Source organism: Anopheles funestus, chromosome X, assembly GCF_943734845.2.
Source record: "Anopheles funestus chromosome X, idAnoFuneDA-416_04, whole genome shotgun sequence".
In the NCBI taxonomy this organism is placed as follows: domain Eukaryota; kingdom Metazoa; phylum Arthropoda; class Insecta; order Diptera; family Culicidae; genus Anopheles; species Anopheles funestus.
The window spans coordinates 3,124,536-3,136,791 of record NC_064597.1 but is presented as its reverse complement, the minus strand read 5'-3'; the positions used below and the strand labels follow the sequence as shown (position 1 = coordinate 3,136,791).

General features: G+C 45.7%; 2 protein-coding genes across 2 annotated transcripts; one reads left to right on the top strand and one right to left on the bottom strand.

Moving 5' to 3' along the window:
* Positions 1-2,981: 2,981 nt before the first annotated feature.
* Positions 2,982-5,264, top strand: LOC125762727 (cytochrome P450 4g15-like). The gene is made up of 3 exons (XM_049425201.1): positions 2,982-3,896; positions 4,001-4,851; positions 4,922-5,264. Exons 1-3 carry the CDS (start codon positions 3,217-3,219, stop codon positions 5,080-5,082), a joined length of 1,692 nt encoding a protein of 563 aa, XP_049281158.1. The 5' UTR covers positions 2,982-3,216; the 3' UTR covers positions 5,083-5,264.
* Positions 5,265-9,624: 4,360 nt separating this feature from the next.
* On the bottom strand, positions 9,625-11,676 carry LOC125762894 (achaete-scute complex protein T3-like). Its single transcript, XM_049425517.1, has 2 exons — positions 10,536-11,676; positions 9,625-10,435 (listed from the first exon to the last, which is right to left on the bottom strand). The coding sequence occupies exon 1, from the start codon at positions 11,670-11,672 to the stop codon at positions 10,578-10,580; it is 1,095 nt and encodes a 364-aa protein (XP_049281474.1). The 5' UTR covers positions 11,673-11,676; the 3' UTR covers positions 9,625-10,435; positions 10,536-10,577.
* Between the last annotated feature and the right edge of the window lie 580 nt (positions 11,677-12,256).

Genomic DNA, 12,256 nt, shown 5'->3' with positions numbered 1-12,256 from the left:
TGTTGACGAGGATTACGCCATTAACCTAATGGCCCCCGTCATCACCACGGGGCGGCGTTAACGAGCCCGCTGTCAAATACCGCATTGACCGTGATCCGCCGTGATCGGTTCGTCGCTTTATTATTCGGCAAACTTTTGCAGCAAACCAGCTTACCCAGCCCAGCCTGCATGACGCAAAACCGAACCGATCGTGGATGCAAAATACAGCTCCGTAATGTTTTAATCACCCCGTTGTTTCGCTGTGAAGGCACGTGAAGGGACGGTACGGTGCGCACATTCGATGCGATTCGGCGGGGGTTTTGATTTGCTGAGCTTCCTGTCCTGCTGGTCGGGTTTGGTTTTTGGGATCACCCGAGGATAATCCGCTTAACATGTTTAGTACCGGGCGGTTTGAATTCAACTTTTTGTGCTATTTGGATTTGTTTTCTCTCTCTCTCTATCTCCCACCATCGTTTTGTCTCTAAAATCCGGTAAACAAATTCCGGATGAGGTATTGTTTTGCTTTCTTTCAACGCTACGATGACACTCAAAAAAATGAGATTAATTAAACCACAGCTTACGCGTTTGTTATACAATTTCACGGCTGATCGGCGTGCTGTACCGGAGCTGTTACCGGTTGCGCATTACCGTCCGGGCAGCATTCTCAGTGGCTAATCCGCCAGACGTGTGCCCAAAAGTAGAGATGGACACAGGTCCACGAGCGCGCGTACGTGCCTACACAAACGAAACGAACGGAAACGATCGTAGCGTCGCGCCAACTCAGGTGCGCGCGCCCCTAATCTTCGCCACACACGAAAACATCACACGCGGGCCCAACAGGAGTCTCGGGTCACGTGCCGAGCAGGTTTCTCGCTCGAGTGGAGCGATCCCAACAGCAGATGAAAGCAAAAAAGGGGGATAAAGCGGAATCAAAAACTGATCCCCAGACGCAGCATAATTACGATCTGTATCTTAAGATTTGGATACAACAATTTACCATGTCTAGCCAAAAGGTTTTCTAGCGATACTGCGAGCACCGTGGGTTTAAGCGTTTGAATGCAATTTTAATGCTGATCCAAGTTTTCCACCACTGAGTGAAATGCCTCCTCACGTTTCCACGTGCTAAAAGGGAGTGTCTATGCGCATAAATTTGGCAACACCTTCACCGTACCATCTGAAGACAGGTAGCGGTGTGAATAATTAGCTACCGTTTGGTGAGTTTGTACGGTACCTAGACACTACTGTGCTGACTCTAGAACACCTCTAATAATAATCCACTAATACTAATAATAGACTAGAAGGAATGGACCCGGATTGTTCAATTATAATATCCAAAGAACCTGGACACTATGCCCTGTGCCGGGACAGTCACGTGCGGGATGAACCGCTCCAAAAACCATTCGGCTTTGAACTTTGGAGCAGTCGAGTTCCCCCAACGCTATTGGCACAGCTTACTTCCAAACCTGCTAGAAAGTTTCATAAATTCCCTCCCCAAAAACAAAACCCCCGCGACTTCCCGCTTCTCACCTAGAGCTGTGGGTCTGTGGTGACAGGTTTAATTTATGACACTCGGTTTCAACGACCGTTCAGCGCTGCGATAAGCAATGCGCGCGAAGGGTCAATCGGTCGATGCACGACGTTTACTTGTGGTACCAGGCAAACAAACAATAGCAATCAAAGCAAAAAGCACGAAGCAGATAAAAACAACGCAGAATATATATGCAAAAATATAAGAACAAAAAAAAACAATAAACACACACCGTGCACCAATTGCAGCTTAAACGAAGAAGGTCAGGAGCGTATGCAAATTACCAATAGGTAGTAGTTGTTTTTTTTAAGCCACTATCAGCTGAGGCTGAAGAGAACTCTTTATCGAAATCAATTTTTTCTTGTTTTCTCTTGATGATAAGAGTGAGAGTTACACTGGGGTGTTATCGGGCAAAAAAAAAGATCTAAAGTAACTACCGGAGACGTTACAGCTCAAGCCGTTAGTGACATTGGGAAGATGGGAACAACTAATGCATCCTTACTGAGCACTTGGCGATATTCGATCTTGATTTAGGACTTACTATTTTTACAATATTTCTATACGTAATTTTGTGTATCTTCTTCAATGGAGATTAGATTTACACTGGATAGTGATAAAACTTTAATTTTGCTGCAAAAATTTGCTCACATTGAGGAAAAAGTAAAAACACGCTCTCCTCAACTATATCTTGTACGTAAAATCGTGCGCTATGGTTGTTACCTTTCCTGCGTGCAACTGCAGTACGACTGAGCGATGAATTCTGTCACCGAAAATCCCCATTAACGCGTTGATAGTCTGCATCGCAACCGTTTGATTGGTGCGCGTGGTCGGTTGATAGGTTGTGGGAACGGTAAGTGTAAAATAACAACAACAAAAAAACGTGCAAAGTATTCAAACTCTTCAAACTCCACCGGTGTTAACACCACTATTTTTGCGAACATCGTATCGTAGCCTGCACACTGGCTGATTGGTTGCAGTCGTTTGGGACGATTGGTTGGCCTCCGAACGGGCCATTCCTCGCGAGAATGTGGCGCTGGTGCCGAAACTAGCTAACGACAACAGCCAAGAACCGAAACCAAGTAGACCGTGGGGTTGGGAGTTGGGTGGGGGAAGAGCTATGACGGGGGAGGGGGGTGAAGAATGCATGTCAAGTAAGCCGGCCGGCCCGGTCAACCTGATGAATAACCATTGCCATTTACAATTTGATGAAAAGTTTATTGCTACAACGTACCTCGACACCGCCACCTAACCTCACATACCTCGGTCGTTCGCCGTGTGGTGTGTGCAGTATGAGTGATTTGTATATTTTTACACCTTTCGTTTTGCGTTTGGCTGTTGCACTCTTTACCAGCTCTGGAGCTTGGGGTTGGAAAAGTGGAAGTGTGAGGAAAAGGAAAGGTTAGACTGCACCGAATAGCCAGTGGGCCAGTTGACAGACCATTGGGTTCGATTATAAATACTTCGCCTGCGGCAAAATGATAGCCAGAGCAACAGCTTGGATCGTCGGTGGTGCATTGCAGTAGTGTTCTCGTCCTACCGTGCAAGGAACAATATCTATTCACAGTTCTGGTGCACGTAGCGATAAAAGTCCCAACTCCACCTGTCCCCCCAAAAAAAAAGAAGGATATCCGGCTTCGAGTGTCCGTAGTGCGGCGTGAAAGTGTTCGAACCGTAGTGTTAAACGCGCACCAAAGAGGTCGCTAGTGAACATGGGTGTGGAGACAATTCCAGAGCGTATGGTGGTAGGAGATGAAACGGTCCCAGGTAGCTGGGTACTTTCGGTGACGGTGGGTTCGGTACTGTTGGTGGCGGTGGCAACACTGTTCCATCTGTGGATGCAGACACGCCGATACGTGAAGCTGGGCAACCTAATACCCGGCCCGGTAGCTTATCCGCTGATCGGCAACGCAAACATGCTGCTCGGCAAAACGCACAATCAAATCATGGAGAAGGCAATGGAGCTGAGCTACATCTACGGTACGGTGGCACGCGGCTGGCTCGGTTACCATCTGGTGGTGTTCCTCACAGAACCGGCCGACGTCGAGATCATCCTGAACAGCTACGTGCATCTGGAGAAGTCGAGCGAGTACCGCTTCTTCAAGCCGTGGCTCGGTGATGGGCTGCTGATCAGCTCCGGTGACAAGTGGAAATCACACCGGAAGCTGATCGCACCCGCCTTCCATCAGAACGTGCTGAAGACGTTTATCGACGTGTTCAACGACAACAGTTTGGCGGTGGTGAAGCGTATGTCCAAGGAGGTCGGTCACGTGTTCGACTGCCACGACTACATGAGTGAGGTAACGGTGGACATACTGCTCGAGACGGCGATGGGTTCGACGCGTACGGGCGAAAACAAGGAAGGCTTCGAGTACGCAATGGCCGTCATGAAGTGAGTGCCATTTTAAGCAGGAATAAAACTTCCCCAGAGCCTAAAGTTATGCAAACCGCATAACAAAACTATGTTATACATCCTGTTTTTCTGCTTTTTTTCAGAATGTGTGACATCCTGCACAAGCGTCAGCTGAAGATTCATTTGCGTGTGGATCCCCTCTTCAACCTAACGGGCGTGAAGAAGGAACAGGAACGACTGCTTCAGATCATTCACGGGCTCACGCGCAAGGTAGTGCGCGAGAAGAAGCAGCTGTTCCAGCGACAGATTGCCGAAGGTAAGGCACCGTCACCATCGCTCACGGAAATTATCGGCAAGGAGGAAAAACCGGGCGAAAGTATGCACGGCAGTACGCCCGCCTTCATCTCGCAAGGTTCGATGCTGCGGGACGATCTAGATGATAACGATGAGAACGATATTGGGGAGAAACGCCGGCTCGCGTTTCTAGACCTGATGATCGAAACGGCCAACAATGGGGCGAACATTAGCGACGAGGAAATCAAGGAGGAGGTCGACACGATCATGTTCGAGGGTCACGATACAACGGCGGCCGGGTCGAGCTTTGTGCTCTGTCTGCTCGGCATCCACCAACACATCCAGGATCGGGTGTACGCCGAGCTGCGGCAGATCTTTGGCGATTCCAAGCGGAAGGCCACCTTTGGCGATACGCTCGAGATGAAGTACCTTGAGCGGGTGATCTTCGAAACGCTGCGCATGTTCCCGCCGGTACCGATGATCGCGCGCAAGATCAACGAGGATGTACAGCTGGCATCGAAGAACTATACCATCCCGGCGGGAACGACGGTTGTCATCGGTACGTACAAGATACACCGGCGGGAGGATCTTTACCCACATCCGGAAACGTTCAATCCGGACAACTTCCTGCCGGAACGTACGCAGAATCGTCACTACTACAGCTATATCCCGTTCAGTGCCGGACCGAGAAGCTGCGTGGGTAAGTACTACAGGTTTGAGTTGTCTGAAGATATTCTGCTGAGCCTGACTTTCAACATTCTCGTTCACAGGTAGAAAGTATGCAATGCTCAAGCTGAAGGTGTTGCTATCGACGATACTGCGACACTATCGCGTTGTTTCCAACCTGACGGAGAAAGACTTTAAGCTGCAGGCAGACATCATTCTCAAGCGTACGGACGGCTTCCAGATTCAGCTCGAACCGAGAGCATGACCAATTACGGCGAACCTTGGAGACGCGTCTTCAGCTGAGATATACGGAACCAAAAAACGAAGAAAAAAAATGAAAGAAACTCGGTTTTACTGAGAAGAAGAGTAACGTTTGCTAACCATAATATCACTGCGTTTAGAGACCAGAGTTAAAGAGGAAAATAAAAATGAAAGCCTAATCGATAACCTATATCGGGATGGAAGGTTTCATTTATTTTTAAGATACTTTTTATTCTCTTGTTAGATGGCTACCTGTGTTCCCCTTCCCAAAATGTACGCGCGAAAGGATTGCAAAAGGTCGGTCGCTCTTTATCTCCGGTCTACAAAAAACCTCTTAGCAGAAGGGATCGAAATTATTGAGGTGTAGAGTTACGACTTCATCAGGTGAGTTTCGGCTTTTCGGGACACACTCGTAGAGTGACGTCTACTCGCGTCTAGTCATCGGACGGCTCTATCGCAAGTCTACATCTAGCAGAGTAGATACTTGTTTACGTATCATCTAGACATGTGTCAAAATCCTTCAATTGCATCCGATTTCTTCGAACCCATCACCTGAAGGCACACTGTCCAGAAAGGAATGGTTCTTTGCCCTGATAACGATACATTATTTTTAAACCATCGTACAGTAAAGCTATCAAGCTGAAGTTTGTCCTGAAGATCCTTTTTGAAGATTGAACTATTTAGTGACTCTTAATGGCCTTATTTAAGGGGGTCGCGTTTATGCTGCTACAGAGGTCGAGGTTTATCGAGGGAAGACACAAAAAACGAACACAAACTTACACTCTGTACGTACTGTAAGGGAAAGGCCGTTGACAGGTAAGGCAAATAAAATGCGCATGTAAAAGCGAGAGTGTTTGTCCGGCATATATCCGTCCGATGCAGGCAAACTCCGGGCCGCCTACGCTTCTTGACATTTCTCACCTTTCTTCGCACTTTCTTCTGTGCTTGGTTTTACCTTTTTATCGTGTGCCCATGTCGATGCCGTTCTTATCAGTGTGGTAGAGTGAGGGTTTTTTTTCTCCCTTCTTCGCGTGGAGAAAGGTTGCCTTTTTTTTTAGAGCAAAATTATCAGATGGACATGATCCTTTCCTAAAATATGGTGTAGTTCTGAAAGACCCTGAACAAAACAGGAACTCAACAGCTCTTGCGCAACAGCAGTACACAGTACAGTGTCGTATCCTTTCCATACTTCGACACATTTGAATGCACCTTAGACGTCTTTATGTGCTATAGGTAATCAGTCTTCAAGATAATTGAACAGCTGGATCAATCGCAAGGCATTCGTCAGCACTGCGGGGGCGTCGTATGTCGCTTATCGCTTTCTTACACAACCCACCAATATCAACAAACATCGTATCACTGACCACGCTTCTAACTGCTGGGATCCGGGACGATCACACTCCTTGCGGGAAGGGCGTCTACCATGTGCAAACAAACGGAGCACCCTACCGGAGCACTGTGGAGAGTAGTGGAAAGATCAGGCCACACATTGCCTAAATGGGATCACGTGGTCTACATCTGACACGCATCCCGCTGCTAGGTGTGGACTCTTTAATTATTCTACATCTCTATTAAGATAGCTTCATGTACCTTTTTCACAGGCATTTGCAAAACAAATATTCTTGCAAAACCAATACTTACTATACAGCTCGGATCAGGTCTTAATTGTTCCAGCTATTCATTTCACCAGGAAAACAATTCAATTCCAATTCACAATGCAAAACATTCTCTTCTCAGCTCTTGTTTTGATTTTCTTTCAATTCAAACACCAAAACATCCGTTTTCCATACTATTGTCCTGTATGGTAAAGCAGCGAATAATAGACACCTCTGATCGGGGACCATCGGGCGACACGCACGTTGTAGGTTGAAAGATAAAAACACACACGCAGCACAGCAGGCTATGGGCAATAGGAAAACAATTTCAGGACATCCTTGTTTTTGGGATAAGGGCAAAAAAAAACAAGCGAACATATAAGAGATTGCGATCAACTGATGTGCAGAGAAGGGATCGTCTTCGTCTTTAGTGTGTGGTCTAAATTGCAAAAAAAACCAAACATCCAAACATATAATTACTTCTACGTGGTAAGCCACACGACACAGCAGGACATCTCCAGATCCTGATTGGACCTTAGGCTCTATCGATCAACCATCAAGCAGCCTAACACGCTGAAATGAAGTTCTGGACGCGACACCTAGTACACGTGTGGTCGAATGTCGTTTACAAGCATTCGCCACAGGGTGGAAGGTGTTGAAGTTTTTGGGGTGGAAACAGTGACATTATTGGCACATAAGAAAAAAAGGAACTTTGTCGTAGGCGTGATATATATCACAATTATCTGAGGAATTTCTGATGAATTTTGATGCAGGTAGGAGACACACGTCACCAAGAAGAAAATCTTGGACCTGAGATCTTGTTAAGCAATTTTGATTAATTTCTTCAACACAAAATACTTTGTGCTTTTCCTCAGTAAAGATTTCTTTTATCGAGAAATATCACCTTCGTTTTTTTTGTTATATTTATTTCTGGAACTCTCAATGACTAATCCTATCCGCACTGATAGATGGCGCACGACCAAATATCTTGTTTACATAAAAAAAATTGTTTGGCGTGCGACCAGTGTGTGTGTTATTCCCTACGAAAAAAAACCCTTACACACGATTCGTTTCGTGTGTCAATATTTTATCACAAGACAAGTTAGCGATAGCGGTGGTGGTGCAATAACTTCCAGCAATGGTTTCTGCTAGGTGATTTCATGGAATTTTAAATATTTATACATGTAGAAGAAGAAACCATACGTTCCAGTTAATGTGAATGAATATGAAATGGAGTCAAATTATGCATACGTGGGTAAATTGTAGTTGAAGCAAGATATAACCATTTGTTAAACTGCACAACAATGTGCTGAAAGGTTATGAAGCTCGTGAGCGGAAATGTCAGATACAATTGCTGTCTGGTTATCAGACATCACTTCCGCATAGAAAGTACACCACGTACGTACAGTGAACCCCATTCCCGTTACGATTCTGCCGATAGTGCACAATCAATTGAATCCATTCACGTCTCGCGTTATCTCACCTTTCATTGTGTAGATGCTTTGAGATGCAAATTAATGATAAACGTTTATAAATAGCTTTGGTTTTCAATCATTTGAAATGTTTAAATATGTTTTAGAAAGGAAAAAAACTAGTCCAAACTAGATCACTTTTTCCTTGGGGATGACTTCGGAAATTCGCTCTTACCAACTCTGAACAGGGGTTTTCGAGGAACGGGAAAAAATAATCTAAACTACTTCATCCAAGTTGGTAGAAAATATCGTTATCTTCACACAAATTAGCACCGCAAGCAGGGTATCGAGCATCGAGCCTAGCGAAACGGACCCAACCGGAAGACTTGGCGCTCCACCAGTCCGGAATAGATAAGATACCGAACTGGCGGTTGGGTAGTGTTGGGGGAAAAAGTTCTATAAACCACACGCCATACCCGGGGACTAGAACAGACGAATCGATTGTGTGGTGAGGCGTTCAAAAAGAAATTCAATATCGTTCTAAAAAGAGAAAAAAAGAAAGAAAATCCAATGGAAGTACGAAGTGCGAAACGGTCACAACCGTTAAAGAGCGATAGACGCACGTGCATTGATGAAGGAGTTTGAAATCTTCAAGGCACTAGATCTTGTTTATTTTTATGAATTACAGACAAGAATGGACCTTAATTTAATGTACCCAGTAGTATAAAACATTGATCGTTCTTTATTCAATAAAAATTGTAATGTTCTTGTGAAGCTCCTCAAGGAAATTGAGGTCTAGGCATTCAAGAATTTGTTGTATTATTCTCTGCTAATCTTCATTCTCTTCAACTTCGCAAAAGATATCACATACTTCCAATACCGTTTTGATCGTGATACAAACTAATCGTGATATAAACTTGTGGCAACTACAACGATAACGGAAGAACCCAACATTTATCAAAGAGGGTTCAAGGGTATCAAGTTGGGAACTCTATGTAATGTAAAGAAATGTAGGTATGAGTGAACACCACTCTCCAAGCTAGAGAAAAAAAACTCTCCCTCTATCAATTTCTGCTTTAAACATCAACGATTCCCATTGATATATCGACAGCTTGTGGGGGTGTCCAAAAATTCTTCAACTCACTCTTTTGGTATTCTTGATCTGTCAAACTTGAGGAGATCATTGATTTGAAGTTTTTCTACATTTTATTATTTATCCGATTGTCATCCTTCCATCAAGAACCTTACACTTTATAGGTTTTCAGTGTTCTATAAGAGAAAGACATGCAAAAAAAAACCCTAGGACACATTTCAAGGTCTCCCTTACCTTTTGCAGGTACTTCGAGTTCTTTTCACACACAGCGCAGCAGGATGTTGCAGGTCTCCTTTCTTCGTGCTGAAAAGTAAACAAGAAAAACGGCAAAAAATAGGGAAAAGAGAAGAGAAGCAAAAACACAAAGTTTTCACATTTAAGTTACAGAATGTACAGCTTTTATAATATATTTCTTTCATGTTCCTTTTTTTGTACCAAATGCAAGAGTGAAGAGAGAGTGTTTTTCTTTTCTGGGAAGGTTTTTGTTTTCTTGTAAAATTTCTTTTATTAATTACGACGTACAACGTAACGTTAGTTAATTAGTTATGTACAATAATGATCTCTTTCAACGCCTTTATAATATGGCGAAATGGCCGACAAACAGTACTTAACAACTTACGCACTAAACTAACTCGAGCCCGTTCAAGGGAGTAGCACAATTGGGCGGGTTTTGTTTTTTGTTTTTTTGTTTGCAGAAACTTAATCGTCACCGACATATTCACTGGTTTTCTTTGCAAGTGATTGCAAGAAGAAGAAAAAAAAGGTTCCAACGAATGACTAAGCGCTGTGCTTGAACTACCCTTTGCGTGGATTGCGTTATTTTATATAATAAAATAAAATAGAAATAAAAGCTAACTATAAATAAACTTTAGTGCGTTGTACCGGTGACGTACAAATCCATTGAGACAATAAAGATAAAGTAACGTATAACAGTAGCTATTAACGAGCATAAAACATCGATCCGCGATTGGTACAATTACATCCTAGAAGCGAAATTACATCGTAAGGGCACTGGGGGTATGCACAGACTTGTGTTTTTGTCGTTGCTGTTTTTTGTTTAATTTTTCTCTCCCATTTTGTTCTCGGCTTTTGTAAATTTTGCTGCGGCCTTTTGTTGTTCGGCTTCCGCACGACGAGATGTGTGTGTTTTTGTTGGGTGATTTTGGGTGGAGCTCACGCCCATTGACTAGACTCGTTCCCTCGGAGATCAATCCGACGCGTCGCGGAACGAAAGGAGAAACTTTGGCACTGCCGCTTCTATAGAAAAATTGGAAGAATAAAAAAGTAAAGGGGTTTCTATTAGTGTTTTGCTCTCTTTTGCTGAATTGAGGCTGTATGACAGGTTGGGTACACTTACCGGTAGAACAGATGGAGGAGGGCGTGTAGGAGGCAGCGGTGTTTACTGCTGCTGCCACCAGGAGATGGCATCGAGCAGCTCCTCATCGTCTGGATTCTGTGGGCTGAGTTCTTCGTCGTATGGGGAATCCTCGTACATTTCGGTCTTGAACTGTACCGTTGGGTGATGTGTATGGTTGTGGTACTGCTGCTGTTGTTGATGCTGTTGCTGCTGTTGTTGCTGCTGTTGCTGTTGTTGGTGTTGAGCGAGGATGTAGTTGTTGTTGTCGGTCGTCGAACCAAGCACCGTTTGGTGAGCGGCATGCAGATGTACCGAGGACGTAACACCACCGATACCATGGTCCGAACCGAATGAAGGTGTTGGCGAGCTGGACGGATCGACGTAGATGTCGTACGGTTCGTGCTTGAAGCTACCGGACATCGGTGCGTAACATCCACCGGTTGCACCACCGTGCGACGAATGATCGGACAGATGGGACGGTGCAGGCGAAGATGCATTCGACGGTTCGGACATCGTACCGTAGTAGGTGGAACCGCCGGAAGACGCAGAACAGACCGAACTGTTAGACAGTTGATTGGAGGTAACGGTGGAGCCAATCTGTTGCTTGGTCGGTGCGACCAGCTCACCACCGTTCTCGTCCAGCATGCGCTGCAGGCTCCGGATGTACTCCACCGCCAGCCGGAGCGTGTCGACCTTGCTCAGCTTCTTGTTGGCACCGCGCGTACCATTGGTCAGTGCGGTCACCACGGTTGATGGGATGTGTTGGCGCAGGTTGGCAAAACCATTGTTCACCTGCTTGACGCGGTTCCGTTCGCGTGCATTTCGCCGCTGAACCGAGGCTGATTGTTGCGGTGTTGCGTACGGTAAGCCACAGTATGCGTACTTCTTCGTACTGCTCACGACCGGTCCACCACCGGTAACTCCGGCGGAGGTGACGACTTTTGCCGCGGTGCCCCGGTGGCCCATCACCGTCGATGGAGCCGGCGCCAGCGGACGCTGTTTGCCGAGCAGGGCACCCGGATTGTTCGTCAACTGCGACGTACCGAGCGGTTTCTGCTGCAACGCAAGTCCACAGTTTCCCGGCATAATGTTGTGCAGGTTTTGGCTGAGCGCCATGCTTCGCACTGCTGCTGCCATTTTTCCTTTTCCAAAGTCACTCAAAATGTCCTGAACTATACACTACCCTGGTCACACTGTCACTAGTAGCTTAATTTTCTGGCACCAAATTTCGCGCTAAGTCTGCTTGCGTTTTGAATTGATAGAAGAGTTTGAATTGCTGTAGTAACTGCACGCAGTAAACGATATCCACAAACACTTAATCCTTCGCCTGCAACTTGTAACCAGCTCCGTAACAACACTTTTACGCACGCGTATCAGTAAGAGCAAAAAAAAAACGATGCACTTTGCGCCACGCTTCTGCACGTCAGGTCTGGCAGGTTCCAAGATGATGACTGTCCTGAGAATGCAGCAAAACACTTCTGCCCAGCGCCACCAGATCACCGGTTCACTAACAAAACTCAGCGGAGAAGCAGAGAAGATGTGCGCTCGCATCGGAAGTTGCTCCCGAAATGATACCTTCTGGGCTTAGGGCAATGCGTTTTGTACGGTTTTTCGGCATTCGGCGCACCACCTTCGCCAAAAACCCAAAAGCAACCGGCCACCAACACACCTTCACACCGCACTTTGCTCCGTGCGTAAGGCACTTGCGTTCCCGCTCCTCG

Bases quoted from the DNA above. Each gene is read 5' to 3' on its own strand.
- LOC125762727 (XM_049425201.1), top strand. From the start codon at position 3,217: ATGGGTGTGGAGACAATTCCAGAGCGTATGGTGGTAGGAGATGAAACG. The intron at 3,897-4,000 runs GTGAGTGCCATT...GCTTTTTTTCAG, and splicing joins TACGCAATGGCCGTCATGAA to AATGTGTGACATCCTGCACA. The intron at 4,852-4,921 runs GTAAGTACTACA...TCTCGTTCACAG, and splicing joins CGGACCGAGAAGCTGCGTGG to GTAGAAAGTATGCAATGCTC.
- LOC125762894 (XM_049425517.1), bottom strand. From the start codon at position 11,672: ATGGCAGCAGCAGTGCGAAGCATGGCGCTCAGCCAAAACCTGCACAAC.